General features: G+C 35.5%; 1 protein-coding gene across 1 annotated transcript; it reads right to left on the bottom strand.

Moving 5' to 3' along the window:
* Nucleotides 1-266: 266 nt before the first annotated feature.
* LOC128220812 (BTB/POZ domain-containing protein KCTD6-like) lies at nucleotides 267-4,630 on the bottom strand. The gene is made up of 3 exons (XM_052929378.1): nucleotides 4,414-4,630; nucleotides 2,567-2,667; nucleotides 267-2,030 (listed from the first exon to the last, which is right to left on the bottom strand). Exons 1-3 carry the CDS (start codon nucleotides 4,501-4,503, stop codon nucleotides 1,739-1,741), a joined length of 483 nt encoding a protein of 160 aa, XP_052785338.1. The 5' UTR covers nucleotides 4,504-4,630; the 3' UTR covers nucleotides 267-1,738.
* Between the last annotated feature and the right edge of the window lie 11,414 nt (nucleotides 4,631-16,044).

Here is a 16,044-nt window from a genome sequence, read left to right as displayed (position 1 = left end):
AGTAGACCAAGGATACGCCACAAAAATTAAAACTGATCTGAACCTCAAAGAGATCACATCCTGAGCGGATCATCATACGACAGATTGGACGAGTCCACTGTTTGGGTCATTCCATTAGACAAACTCATATGTAAACCTTTGATGAGATAGCTTTAAAGATGCAGTGTTTATTTTTTGTTACATAAATCTAAATGATTTACAATGCTTTATATTTCGAAATCATCACATTATGTTCAACGGTGACTGGTCTCGCAATAATATATAGAACATTACAGATAACAAAGTATGTACTTCTATGTTCTATCTCTAGTGCCTAACTGATTATAACGTATGTTATTTCGGATCTGACGTCTGTTCATGTATGTTAATAATTGTTTTGCATGCGTCCCGCTCTTCGATTACTACATACATGTATGTAAATTATAAACATACGGAGCGTCAGACTAATATGGTCAATGTATTTTTATAGGACTTTTAACGATGTATCTTACATATTTACTGTACGGTGACATAAGGTGCCCCACCGTCAAATATAATGTTAAAGATACATCATAAAATGTTTATCTTTTAATAAAAAGCACAGATATGCACTGGTTTCAGTCGAAGTAATAATTTTAATGCTGCATAGGGCGACTCAAGCGTCTTTATCATAAGACAGGTAACATATGTTATATACACACACATCGATCTTGAAATTTAGTCTGCGTTTGAAAAAATCGAAGACTTTTCTAGGGAAATAAAGTTTATTTAATGAATAAGCATACAATATTCTCCTTATCTAGGTTCTGTCTGAAGCCTGGCTCTCATTGTCACAATTTTAAATACGACTGCCAACGATATCGAAAATCGTGGTGATTCTTCACACATTATGAATTGTGACGAAATCTGCGTGAACCGTAATGAGCCGTGTATGATCCCGGGTAGAGCCACAACGATTTGAACTGTTTAAGACTGTCGTGGTGCTGCAACAAATTGCTTCATTTTTCAAAACGTAGCACACTCTTAGTTCAATCTCTACGTAATTGTCTAACCAATACCAAATTATTCCTGGCATTATTGGCCTTTCGTGGGTAATCGTTGTTGATCGTGGTTGGTCGTGAATTTAATTTAATGACGATTCAGTACGAATGGACAGGTCTATTCTACGATTCAATACGATTTGATTGTTATATATATAATTATGAGCAATCATGTAAATCGTCCCGAATCGTACAAGTATCACTGTTTTATCTTATTCCCGTTGAAGTCCAATTATATTTATTTATATACCCACCTTAAAATAGTTCGTACACAAACATATGATCGGCGCCATATTTCCCTTTTATCACAATTAATGCCTCTACGATAAGTCGGGGGCGGCGGGGTCGTGACAGTGAGAGCCAGGCTTTAGCAAATTCAAATGCAGTTGCTCAACAGCGAAAAGAAAAAGATTGAACAACATCATTTACACTAACATCTGTCGCACACCGCTTCCCTGACTGAACAGATCAATATGCCTGTTTCCATTTAACGCCTGGTAGTGATTATTTAGATCTGACAGGCAATTGCTGTGTTGAATCACACCACATGTGCACAGGCTTATAATGGTTATGAACTTATGAGAAAGTAAACAAAACCCATAACCGTTTTCACAGCCTTGGTATCCCATGACCAATATGGAATTAGGCCTTTGTACAAATATACACCCAGCATAACAGAAGTCCCGCTATTTTAAAATGGCGTTTTTGTTATCAGTAATTCAACCAATGGCATTTACGCTTTCATAGTCATAGAACCAATCGGAATCTTCCTCTGATCCATAAACATCGCCATTTTTAACGTGGATACTGTTCAGTTCACTGACACTTTGGCTCGTTTTCTTTCTATTCGGTCGACGTCTTCGCTTACGCTTAAATGAGGCCAGAGTCATTTCTATTTCATGCACAAGCGCAGGCAGGCCGTAGTAATCTGCTTCGATTTTCATAAGGTCGAATTCTCGAAACCCGAACGGCACAGCCAACCTTTCACTACGCAGATAGTTCAAGATGTGCCTGAAAGCAGACATTGTCTGAATTCCACAGTGATAACAACAAGAACACCAACATTTACAGTATAATTCTCATTGTTGAATAAATAATTACAGTTTAAAACAATATGTTAAAAGCGCACAAAATAGGTTAATCGTTTATTTTTAATTTCAATGCATTATAATGTTTAAATCATTTAACTTAAATGAGCAACGATAAAAAACATATGATTTGTGCACAAATAAAAATATATTAGCGTTTTTTGTGTAAAAAAAAACATTTATAAAGGGTAGAATGTTTTAACGTGATATTGCATTTAAACTTATAAATTATAAACGTTTTAAAAATTCAAGTTTATTATATATATATATATATATATATATATATATATATATATATATATATATATATATATATATATATATATATATATATATATATATCATTAATATTTGTTATACTATATTGTTATAGTTAACAAAATACAAACGATTACAAAATTGAACATTTAAAAACATGTTTCCTCCAGAATTTAAATGAACAACAGAGTCCACTAGTACCTAAAAGTAGGCCCGTCTCTGTCAATGAAGTAACTGCCCTTCTCATCACGTGGACACGGCGCGTCACCGGTAAATAGGCGCCACAGGTAGCTACCATGGACCTGAAATATAGAGAATTAGGTAGAACAGACCACAATACCATGTATTAAAACGAAGCTATAAAGAAATTAAGTGTCGCCCAAAACCCCAGGGCTTATATTCATAAGCGTATTGAGGCTGAATTTATGCCGCAATAATACAATGACAACTCCAGTGATCCAGTAGTCAAACTTTGAAATGCACTCCTATACACAGGATATAAAAGGTAGAAAAATCAGCTGTCTATATGGTTATCAAATATCGCTCTCCCTGAGAAAAGTTCTGACCACTGTGCCCAAGAGTGAATGGAAATCGTGTATACATGTAGAGGCATAATGTAAGGCTCAAACGACGGTAATCGAGATACATGTAGAGGCATAATGTAAGGCTCAAACGACGGTAATCGAGATACATGTAGAGGCATAATGTAAGGCTCAAACGACGGTAATCGAGATACATGTAGAGGCATAATGTAAGGCTCAAACGACGGTAATCGAGATACATGTAGAGGCATAATGTAAGGCTCAAACGACGGTAATCGAGATACATGTAGAGGCATAATGTAAGGCTCAAACGACGGTAATCGAGATACATGTAGAGGCATAATGTAAGGCTCAAACGACGGTAATCGAGATACATGTAGAGGCATAATGTAAGGCTCAAACGACGGTAATCGAGATACATGTAGAGGCATAATGTAAGGCTCAAACGACGGTAATCGCGATACATGTAGAGGCATAATGTAAGTCTCAAACGACGGTAATCGAGATACATGTAGATGCATAATGTAAGGCTCAAACGACGGTAATCGAGATACACAAACGTACAAACACCACAGACAGACTACACACACATCAATATAGCTACGAGTAAATCAAAACATGATAACCTCCTTGCTACGGGCAATGAAACAAAAGATCACTGGAACATGAGTTAACTTTTTTATTAGTTTAACTACCGAGAGGAGAAAACGATAGAGACCACCGTCAGCCTGATAGGCTCCAAACTTGACAATGAATTACAAAATTGAAATATAAGCATCATCAAAGCCAGCATAAACTTGAAAAAATAAAATAAAACTAATGTATAAACTGATAAAATAATTTCAAGACATACATGAACTATATTAACGGTGTGTATTGTTCACTTGGCTTGTTCAATACTGTTTAGAATCATTATTCGGTAAAAAAAAACACTACAAAAACAGGTCAGTTGTCAAAACACTGATCGGGTATAAAGCAATACATAAAACGCAGACGAGAAGTTGAACGATAATTGCACACCCACTTCGAGTGTGGAAGGTCCCGAGTTCCACCTCTGAAAGTCAATCGGAACACCTCGGCCAGTAGCAAACAGAATTGTCTATCTCGAAGCTTGCCGGAGATAGCCGAGTTGTTACGATTGCCCCCAAAGCGTCATTCCGAAAAGCGTTAAACATCGGAACCAGTAGCTGCCTTGCCTGAGCTCGGCAGAAGAGGGTCATACTGAGAAATATTAAATACTGGTTTACCACAGGAAATTCGTATCCCGTTTATTTATGTTTTACACTGCGGACGTTAATGAACTACGATATATCATTTTCTAAAAGAGCTAGGGTGTCTGTACTTCACTATGCTTAACATGCCACCTATTGCATTTTAACACTTCTTTAAATCATGGTTGTGTCGAGAATGGGTGCATACCTTCATAAAGAAACTTATAAGAAACAAACCAAAGAGTAACCATTACATGAATTTCACAAAACTTTGATGTCCCCACTAGGTACGTACCTTTGTCAGCGTAGCTTTCGTCGATGTGTAAAATGTTCCGCCAACGTTTAACTTTACAATCCTCTCTGAAATCATATGGAATTTTGACATCGTGTTATCCCGTGATTGGCTTGATAATAAACGCAATTTACTACACCATTATTATTTTCTTGAAATGAAAGATGTTTCTAGTTTAATGCTTTGAAAAATGATTTACGGTGACACGCAACTTGCACATTATGTTAACTACTTTTCTAATTATTTGTTCTGTGTATGGGTCAATATTGGTTTCTGCTTGCTGAAAAGAAGCCTGAGGACCGTCGTCAATATCGCTTTTTATGCTTTTTGAAGGTTGACTAGCAGTTATTGAAACACATTATATTTTTATATATGATTACGTGTTTTGATAAGTGTGAGGTTAAGCATATCAAAACAGGTTTAACCTCCAGTCATATCCGCTGTTCTCTTGCAGACTTCTAAGGTGGTAACCCCGACTTTAACTGGAAAACGTTGAAAAGATGTTTTGATTGATATAATTTGTTTGCTGTTATTTTAGTTGCTCTTGACTACTTGCTTAAACCCATGCGTAGTTTCATTTGAATAATTGTTAAGGACCTTCCACAGTGCAAACGTTGGTTTGAAGCACCCAGACAAGGTTTCAAAGTTACATTTTAATTAAGTTTATGTTCAATATTAATCTAGCATAATACATACACTCCTTTCAACATGTTTAGGTGTAGGTGAAGAAATGTAGAGCAATTAGTTGACCTATTTAGCAATGAATAGCTCATACACTGAAAATAAATTCCTTTATGGGGACATTTATGATAACACTTAAAAAGGCCTTTCTAAATTATAAAATTAGTTTTGGTTTACTGTCCGGAATGTTTTTTTTATGCGAGTCAAAGTAGTTTACTAAATGGAACATTTATTTTTATATTAGATATCTTTTGTTCAGATATTGTAATGGTTTTGACCTGTTTTATTTTATCATTCATTTTTGCTGTAATTTAAAGAAGGAATTGTGTGTTACTTTCCATCTTAAACACATTTGAGTTTTTATTAAAATGATATACTTTAAAACACGAACTATGTCACATTAACGATGTTTCTTCGAAGCAAACCACATGTTTATCTGTTTTGTTTTGGTTGATTTTAAGTTTAAAAAGTGCATACTGTCTGTGTCACATATGGTAAAACCGAAAGGACGACCCCGGACGCGCCTCCGTGGCAACAGCTGCGGTGGCCTTAGATCGTTGCCAAGAATTATTTTCGAACGAGATGACAAGAAGTTACACATATGCGCTAATATAATAGATGTAAGCATGTTACATCAGCTGTAATATGAAGCTTAATGGTACATTTTTTTCTTATTTAGCGTCACAGCCATACTTTAATCTTGGAGCTATTGTTGAAAAGTGAATTTTAAAAACGCATGGTCATATTAGTTAAACGTCTGTAAAACAACGATCACTGAGTATCGAATAGAATGGTGATTTTTATTTTTCTCAATATACATGTAACATGTGTGCTCTAAGAAATTCCTACTTAACCTTATGGACTTATTTTAACTTTAATAAGTATTAACTCTTATGAGAAGCATGCAGGTACATAAATGGTACACTTCATCCTTAGCAACCACGGTACTTAATAACGTTATACTATAGCATATGTAACTTTGCGGAACGAGTGAAACTGCCTCAGTAATTATTCATGATAACGATATTTTCGTAGCCAAATCGACCACGGTACACAACGAAGCTTAGGGTACCAGTGCATCGGGGTTATCCGACGATGGATACACCTATGACACTTCATAATGATATTGGTCAGCACGGGAAAGTGTGCGGCTGCAAAATCAACATTTTAGTATTGTCAAGATATCTTTACATTTTAAATATAAAAGGCCTTTAAATAAATTATGTAAAACTTTATTGGTGTGTAAGGTCACAAAAATATTGGCTGAATATAAGCTAGTATTGTTTCCATGTTTTAATTTTTTATTACTTTTATTTTCAGAACACTTTTTCTCTAACTGGTTATATATATAAATATCATCTCTCCCATTTTTCATTATTTTTGTATAAAGTAAGTCCCAAATATTAACAGTTTTATATGACATGTGTTATAAACATAATAATCCATTAAAATTAAAAAAGTTTTTCTTTTGCATCTATATTATGACCATTTAATGGTGATAATCATTTCGAAACCCCTAAAACAGATAGGCCTAGCGTTTTCTTTTGTAGACTACGGCTGTCCGTGCACCCACTCCATATTCAAACTGGTAGATACAATAGAAATAACGTTGTACGCAACCAAAGATATTGTTTGTGTTGTAACTCTAATGACATCGAAGATGAATATCATTTTATTTGTGTTTGTAAATCCTTTATCAATTTAAGAAAGAAATATATCAACAATTGTTACTTTATAAGACCTTCTGTATTTAAATATATGCAGCTGTTGAAATCTAACAATAGAGCTGAACTGATTAACTTATGTCTGTTTGTTAAAAATGCTCTCAAAGAAAGATCCGCTTTGATTAATGTTAGAACATAATTATATTTAATGTTCATCCTCTGATATATATATATATATATATATATATATATATATATATATATATATATATATATATATATATATATATATATATATATTAGTTTATTTAATTTAATTACTTAGAAGTATTGAATACTTTTGTACATATATATTTGTATATATATACTAATTTGTTTGCATTATCTGTTACTTTACATACACGTTGACATTATATGTTATATCATTATGTGTTGTTGACGATGTACATTGTACAAGTCAAAATAAATTGTCTGTCTGTCTGTCTGTCTGTCTGTTGACATGTGTTTGACATGCTTGTAATTAATCATTAATTCATCTTTCTTTAGCAAAGCTTTTAAAAACAAAGCCAAGATGGTATTTCAAAATTATAAAATACTCATATGGAAGAATTCTTTAATGAAACTATAAATTAGGGTTGCCTTATCTTATCTCCTTAAATGTATTGCGACATACTTACAGTATATAAGACTAGCAATGTCATCTTTGCTATTGTTAGCATCGAGACAGTTTGAAATGGATATCAAAGTAATAGTCTTCTTTCTTGTTGCGTGTGTTCCAATAATGATTTACGGACAAAGTAAGTATACAGTGCTACTCAATATTTGTTATAAACTATCACCGTGACTTAAAGTTAAATATTGGTGCCGAATAAGAAATAGTAACCCACTAGTTGGCGGAGTATATGCATTCGAAGCCAAAATACTATGGAAACCGCAACCAACGAAATCTGTGTGGAGACAGCGCCGACAGTCAGAGAAAAAGGAAAGATTACGATGTTACGACCAGCTGCTCTCAATTGCGGCTCCATTGGTTGCATACAATGTTATTTTGAATGGCCATCGTAGATTTTTATTTTATTATTTTTATTTAATATTCTATAAATCTATATATTTCTATTTTTCAATATATACTATTTATAAGATACTAGTGTATATTCAGTCCCCTGGATAAAATAGTGAATCAAAATAGAGGCAAAAACACCCTTTTACCTTTTAAAATGATGTACCATGAATACAGCTAGTCACGGTCATGGTTCAACTTCAAAATCACGAATATGCTTACAAACAATCACCACCAGTTCAATGGCTTTAATTCGGTAGTGAGGAATAAAGCGTTGGATATTGAGATCTGCACCGGCAAAGATAATGTTCATTTCTGCTGTAAGTGAGATACTGTCAATCACCACAGAAATGGAATTTACTCTCGTTGAATACCGCACGTTTTTCAGCAGTTGCGGGTGGGGTAAGTGCACATGTTGGTTTTCAGGCCGATTTTCTTTGCCAGTGTCATCATCATGCAGAGAGATGCACTTTTCTGGGCGAGTGACTGATGATGTCCGTTGTTGGCGGGCTATTGATACGATTCTTGAGTACTGTTTGTGTTTTTCCTCCGACATTTCAGAATAGAAAAGAAGTCCGTCTTCGCGGTCACGTGACCAACTGACTGTAGATAAACATTACGTGGTCAACTATCCTAATAAACTAATAAAGCAAAAGTTACACGGCACCTTGTTATTGTATGTAAGTGGCAAGATAAAGTAAATTTTATGGAGACCGATGCAATACATTCATATCATATCACAGTGTACAAAATAATAATACTATTCAGACTTTGCTAAGGATCACCTTCAAAAGCTATGCAGGTAGAGAAATATAAACAGCTATTTTATACTTTTTTTAACTAGACAATCATTGCAAAACATTACCGTTACAAAATTATACTAATAGGACTGTTCCTATTAAAAACTTAAAAACTCTATACCGCGTTTGAATATCAAGCACAATACGCTAATATAACGTCGTTATTTCATGTTTTAATTTTGCACATCGGGATGTCTTTTTTGTTGATATAAAATATTTATCTATGTATGCGTGAAACAAATATGTGGTATTGTCTGGTACCAAGCGTAATCTGTACAACTAGAGTACGATAATGAAATGGTAAGGGCAGGTAATCCAGGCTAGTAAGTGGTATCGCTGCACCTGCTTTTAAATTTAAAGCACTTTTTATCATAACACTTTACAAAAATGAGATGTCAACATTGTTGTTCCGTTCGTATTTCGAAGTCAGCCACTTTTATTGCTCACTTTGGAAAAAAAAGATTAATGTTTAGATCGTTTGGTTAAGATTTGTCACGGACTGGTTTATAGGTCCGTGGATTTGTTAATTATTCTTATGTTTTACCAAATATTCATTAGTGAATTCAGTCACAATGTTTGGTATAATTATGCGAATGTACGTTTGTTTAATCAATAAAATTTACAACCACCGTTTAGAATAAATTAACTTTTTAATATTATATGATAATTATTCAGTTTAAACAATAAAACAAATAATAAATATGGTTCGTATCCCTGAATTAATTTATTTCTATAACAATGTCAAATACAACTTGTTTAATTTTACGTATAATATTCAGGAGTCTAGCAGTCAATTGTATAATACTGGTAGGTTAAAGTTAACCAAACTGTAAATTGATTCGCTAATAATTCAACAGTTATTATTATTAACCAATGAAATCATTTTAAAATGCAAACGGGCCAAAAGATATCATGTGGACAATTTATCAAAGTTTTATACAATTAGCTTCGGACTCATAACTTTAATTAACGGGATATACTGATAATTGACTGTATAAAATTCTTTATCGCAACAAGGAAAGCAAAATCTGAGAAATATCGATCATTTTAACATCATTCAAATGAATGAATTGATATTGTCAAGAACATTGAAATGAATATTTTCATTTTAGGTTCGTATGGGAAGGAGTTTTATGTAGGGTTTGCGGAGCATTTTGATCATGACGCTTCATATAGGCTGCTTGTGGACATCGCATCAAATACTTCGGGTACCCTGCGGGTCTACAACGGTTACCTCGGCATCAACACCACGTACACATTTAACAGAACCCGTACCATAGAGTTTAATAAACGTCTTCTACGATTAGGAACCGGGGTGTATAAAGGAGCTGGCGTACATTTACTCAGTGATGTGGATATTGCTGTGTATGTAACAAACAGATATACGGACATAGGAAGCTCTGACACGTACACCGCTTTGTCATTGGATGGACTTGGAAACAGGTATGTAGTGGCCAGCAATTCCCCGCATATGTATGACTCTTCCCTTTTCCTCGTTGTGGCGACTGCGGATTTAACACAAGTTAATGTCACATTTGCAAATGGGACGCGGACACACAGATCCTTAAACCGGTACGATGTGTATCAGGAAGTCAGTAGATTTGATCTTACTGGGACGGTTGTATACTCGAGTAAGCCGGTTGCTGCCATAAGCGGTCTTGGCTGTTCCTATAGTCCCAATATACACTACGTGAGCGGCGGGTGTGATCATTACATAACGAGTCTCGTCCCACCGTCAAATGGGTCGTTGGTTGTCATCGTTCCAAGCATATATTCCCATGAAAAGTACATTGCCCGTGTTCTCTCTGATTCTACAAATGACACATCAACTATTTGCCATCACTATCACGGGAACCAATCCATCTGCGGTGCATTTAGCCGATCGAATGTTTTAGACTCGAGCGTTGAGAGTCAAGCCTTAGTGGTAACAGGGTCTGAGAAGTTCAATGTCGTACAAATAAAGGCGACCAGGGCTATATGACATCGATTCCAGGAATTGGTCAGTATCTTAATGAGTACGTGTTTGTTCTGCCAACAATATACGTCCGACAGTCGAATTACATCTCAGTGATTATTCCTACCGTGGACATTAGCGGTCTTATACTTGATGGCAGTCTGAATCCTCATAAACGCCTAAGTGAGACGGTGCCAAGTCCATTCAGCAATTATTCAGTAGTGACTTTCGACATGAACATTGGCTACCACACCATTAAGCACTCCAACCCAGCTGTTAAGTTTGGCGTCATCTGTTTCGGGATTGGAAAACTAAGTATAGATGATGGGACGGCTAGTTACGGATATCCAGCTGGCTTCCAATTCGGTAAGTTGATAAACATATGCATGAAAGTTTAACAAACTATATAATTCAGTTAAACTGAGATCGCTCGAGGACGCCGGAGTCCGAGCTGAAACCTCGACGGAACCGATGTTTCTAACTACACGAGTTTCAATTTTCCAGTCTGTTATGAAATATCTTTCAGTGTAGTTTAAGTTTGAAGTCGTCAAACCGACTGTTTACTACGACAACGATTATGTGTTGCATTGTGGAAATCGCTCATATGTTCAAAGGCTGCCGTATGCGAAATGTTAAAAAAACCAATGATAAATGAATAAATGGTTATGTTTACTTTTACAAAAAGCACAAATTTTAAACAAGCAACATTTATGACATTACATATTATGGCAATAGTCAAATTTAAGTTTCGCAAATCCTTGGAAACTGTTCAAACTCATGATTATCTTCTCAAATGCCCTTATCATCTATCATCGGTCATTGGTAAACAGTGATAAACGGTTTTTCACACCTTATCAAATTCCTTTTAACTGTCATTGCAATTTTTTCAACTTGCGAAAGCACCTAGCAATTGTTTGTTTATTTTGGAACACGCGATCGGGATAAAGTGTGAAATTATGACCTCGAGGGAGCCATAACGTTTTGTGCATTATTTGTGTATTTGGGACCGGATATTGTGCTCCACTCCTCGATTTATTTAGGTTTCGATGCAGCATCAGTATACTTTATATGAAAATAAAAGGAAAAATGTTCGGGACAAAGCTCCGACCTCGAGGGACCGCCGGTTCTCGAACGACCGCCGGTTCGTTCGATCGCAATTTTACTGTAGTACAATTAAGATAAAATGTATCAACAGATACGACAACGCTTATATCACTGGGTCCTAACCAAATAAAATCAAGGTGTGACGTTCCTTACCAGATACTGATTCGAAAACATAAGGGCGACCCGACACCAAAATCAAAGCATCTACTGGGACATTACTGATAACATCTAATATACCACAAACCATTTTACGGCATAATGTCACTGAAAGGAGACAAAAAGAAAATAATATATCAGAGAAATAAGACGTTACATTTATATATCGAACATCCGGCAATAGCATTTTATTATAATCCATGCTACATTTCTGAAGTACCAGCCATTCATTACTAGACCGACATCAATACCATATGGGTTATTACTTTGATAATACCATATATACCTACATCAGGGACGGATTGGTGCGAGACGAGGCCTTGTTTTCATGGTTCCCGGTGTGTGAGCGGGGTAAATGGGTACACGTGCGTTTGTTCCATGGGTTACGGGGGGCAGCGCTGCGAGAATAGTAAGGGACTCTTACCGTTAGCTCTCATGAATATTATGGTAATATACCTGAACAAAAATGATAGATAGTTTCGGATGAATAAGAATTCAAGCACTGATGTCTGAAGCTGTATGGTAACTGCCTCATAAAACTACACTTTTTAATACGAATTTTAAAAACGTTCGATTACCTTATGCTAAATACTCTCGTTGGTTACGTGAAAGAGCTTGGTCTTGAGTCGTGGGGAAAACCGGAGTGCCCGAAATAGTGCACTAGTCTCACCTAGACGACGAATAGACATGCATGTTTTAGTATAATCATAGATGTTAATCTGTTCACAATCTTGTTAAAATCAATCAAATGAATCGTGATGTTGAAAATGCCACCTGCCTCATATGAAAGGTATGGAAATGTCTTTGTTGTTCAGACGTGGACGACTGTGCATCCCAACCTTGTCTACATGGAGGCACGTGTATGGACGGTTTAAACGAGTTCGCGTGCATCTGTCTCCCGGGTTACGCCGGTAGCGTCTGTCAAACAGGTAACGCCTCACACCAATGGTTTGTTATTCAAGAAATATGACTTATGCACCAAACTGAGGTTACCCCTGACAAAACTGGTGTAAACGATCGGTTAAGATAGCTGTTGAATACGTGAGAAATAATTATCGTCTTGACTTAACTATTAAAAATTAAATGTATTATTGATAGCTTGATTGATTGTTCTGACTGATAGATACTTGCTAGTTTGTTAATGTTTTATTTATTGATTGGGTCTTTGAATGATTAGTTGAATAATCGACTGGCTAAACTTTATTGATATATTAACTATTATTGGGCTGTTTGCTTAATTGCTTGCTTGCTTGATTGATTGATTGACAAATTAATCATATGACTGATTGCCCGATTAGTTGACTGATTGATTGACTGTTTGATAGTTGTATTGACAATTATTGATTCTCAGACATAAACGAGTGCCAGTCGAGTCCCTGTCTTCATGGCGGCACGTGCATGGATCGCGTGAACGAATACACATGCACCTGTCCCCCGGGTCATACGGGCACCAACTGTCAAACAGGTAGCATGATGAATACAGCGCATCAATTGAGGTTATATCATAAAAAAAGATTTAACCATTGTTAATTTACCATGAGCTAGTATAAACCTAAATTGAATCAAAAAAAGCTGAGCAAAATGATAACATTAGTTTCTGAAATCAAGTTTTGCACTTGTGTTGTCTCTGTTAAGCTTTTAACTAGTTTAACACCCATCGGCAAAAAATGTACATAGTTAAATGCCATTTGTTCGATGATTGTGATTTCCGGAATTAGATTATACGCTCAAGAAAATATATATTTATGAATCTAATTGTTAAAAAAACACACACAAAAATATGTTCTTCCACAGAGATGTCGAGCAGCGCGATATGTTACTCGTGTGCAGACATGTCGCACCCAGGACTATGCGACACCGTGACACAGTGTGCCCCGGGACAGGTGGTCCAGTTTTTCAGATGAGTTTGTTTAACTAGGGCTCAAATTTAACAATCCTACTACTGTAAACGCTGTACAAGCGACAGTTAACACTTAATGTGAAGTGTTACACTAACAAATTTATTTGTTCTTCAATCAAAGAAAATACTTACTTCAATTACATACATACATTTAAAGAAACACATAAGCCGTTTTGAGTTCATGACAATTTATTACGGCCGCCATTACAGGCCCTGTAAGTATTCAAAATTACATTTTAAGCCCTCGAAAAAAAGCAAAATCGAAATAAAATTGCCTTTGTATCGTTGTCATCGTCGACGTGCAAAATCGATTACATTGGTCACAGCTTTTTTTTCCTTTTCAAATTGTTCAAATGAAACTTGGAATACATGTTGGAAGCGATGATAAACACATGCATAGCAAGAAACATAACTCTGGTTTTCATTATTTACGACGAATATGCCACTTGTTGCCCTTCTTAATCATTAAGATTTTACTTAAAGTCATCTAACTGACTTAGAATATAACCTAATGGGATGACACATTGTCAACTTAAAATCTGACACAGAGAATGTGTATGGGTTTAGTGGCAGAAGGCTACACAAATGAAATTCTTAATGGTTAGGTCTAGCACTAATGATTGCATATCTGCATTTCACTGGCTGAAGATGAATGTTGTATTCTAATTAGCGTTTCTATTTTTCAGTCATGTGTAATACAACACAGTCAAAATAGATTCAAGTCCGGTTGTGCTGATCACATGGTACTGAGTTTTATTTAATAACTTAAATTTACTAGTCCGAACTACTTGGAGTATCCGTTTATACAAATGATTCAGAGCATATCTCATCTCTATGGAGCCCTTGACAGTTTAAAAGTATGATTTTCTGCATTTTTAATTATTTAATCTCTATGAAAAATAGTATTTAATATACATTGATTGTAAATGTATCAAAAACTTAAAGGAACTAATGAAAATTAATTAATTACCGATTTCGGAAATGGACGATGAAGAAAGAAATGTCAAAAGAGCCAAGACAGTTTGGAAAATGTTACTTGTACGTAACGCTTGTTTTTCCTCGTGATGTGTGTACGAAGTATAAAAATTGTATTGCAATATTAAGAAAATACATCATAAACGTTTTTATTTTAAAACGGAGGCCATTTTTACGGATATTTTGCTATAAAACTTTGAAATCCAAATAGCCAAATGTATTTTATTCTATTGCAATTGTGTATTATATAGTAAGAATGCGAAAATAATATATATTTTACCTTCTTTATAATGACATTCTGACACTTCTCGTGCAATTTTTGATTAACAACTGTATTATCATATCCACCCAGATGTGTTCGAGCGCCCACAACAGCTCAACTGACGGACACTGCACTCAGTGTTGTGTTGGAAACTTCTGCAATAGCCACGGGTGTGGTGCCCAAGGTAAGTTTAGTTTTTGCTCATCTGCGACGAACGCGGATATCTTAAATATAATCATGCCGTTTTCTGCGTATAAATCACTATTGGTGTCGATTGAGAGAAAGAGTTGCCAAAGGTTCATAGTGCAGACTGAACCTAAATACTAGGTCAGAGTCATCCGTCTTTCCCACTACACAACTCCCATCCGCAAACGGCATGGTTCAAACAACACTAAAGCGTATGCAAACAGTATATCAACAGCTTAAAGTAGACAATCAGTCTCACTGGAATACAAAAAAACGGGACATTTGATAAATAAGTTATATTGAAATGTAATCAAACATTGGTATGCATGGTTTCAGAACTTATTAATCGTGAGGATCGGGGACCAGTGTGTTTCGACTGCGGCCACATGCAATCCCCACGGGACTGCAAGACCGTTAAACCATGTCACAAGGACCAGGTTTGTCCAAAGGAGAAGTTTTTATAGCGATGACACACGTTTATTCCCCTATATTGCATACTATCCTCGAGATAAAAGTATAAGTGCCTTTATTTAGAGCACACTTTTCTCAGTCTTATTCCTTAGTGCGTCTCTGAGAGATAACAATAATGCCTCATGTATTGAGCACCTGAGGGACAGACACCTTAATGTCAAATTAAGTATGCATCTGAGGGCCAAAATATCAGCGTTGTGTCGTTCTACACAATTCTGTCAAGTTGAAATTTTTGCTAAGAATTGCATCATTTAAATAAAAGCAAATCTAAAATAAATTCACATGTATAGAAGCAGAAAATATCATAGTATTTTATAGGCTTAAAACATATTTTCATATCTTTTCTGTCAAAAACGTGAATAAGAAATTAATTTCAGTTACATGTATGTTTACATTTATTTAGTGACCCGTGGTGACCCAT

The sequence above is a fragment of the Mya arenaria genome, chromosome 15 (genome assembly GCF_026914265.1).
Source record: "Mya arenaria isolate MELC-2E11 chromosome 15, ASM2691426v1".
In the NCBI taxonomy this organism is placed as follows: Eukaryota; Metazoa; Mollusca; class Bivalvia; order Myida; family Myidae; genus Mya; species Mya arenaria.
The sequence above is the reverse complement of the archived record's forward strand: the minus strand, read 5'-3'. Positions and strand labels throughout refer to the sequence as shown.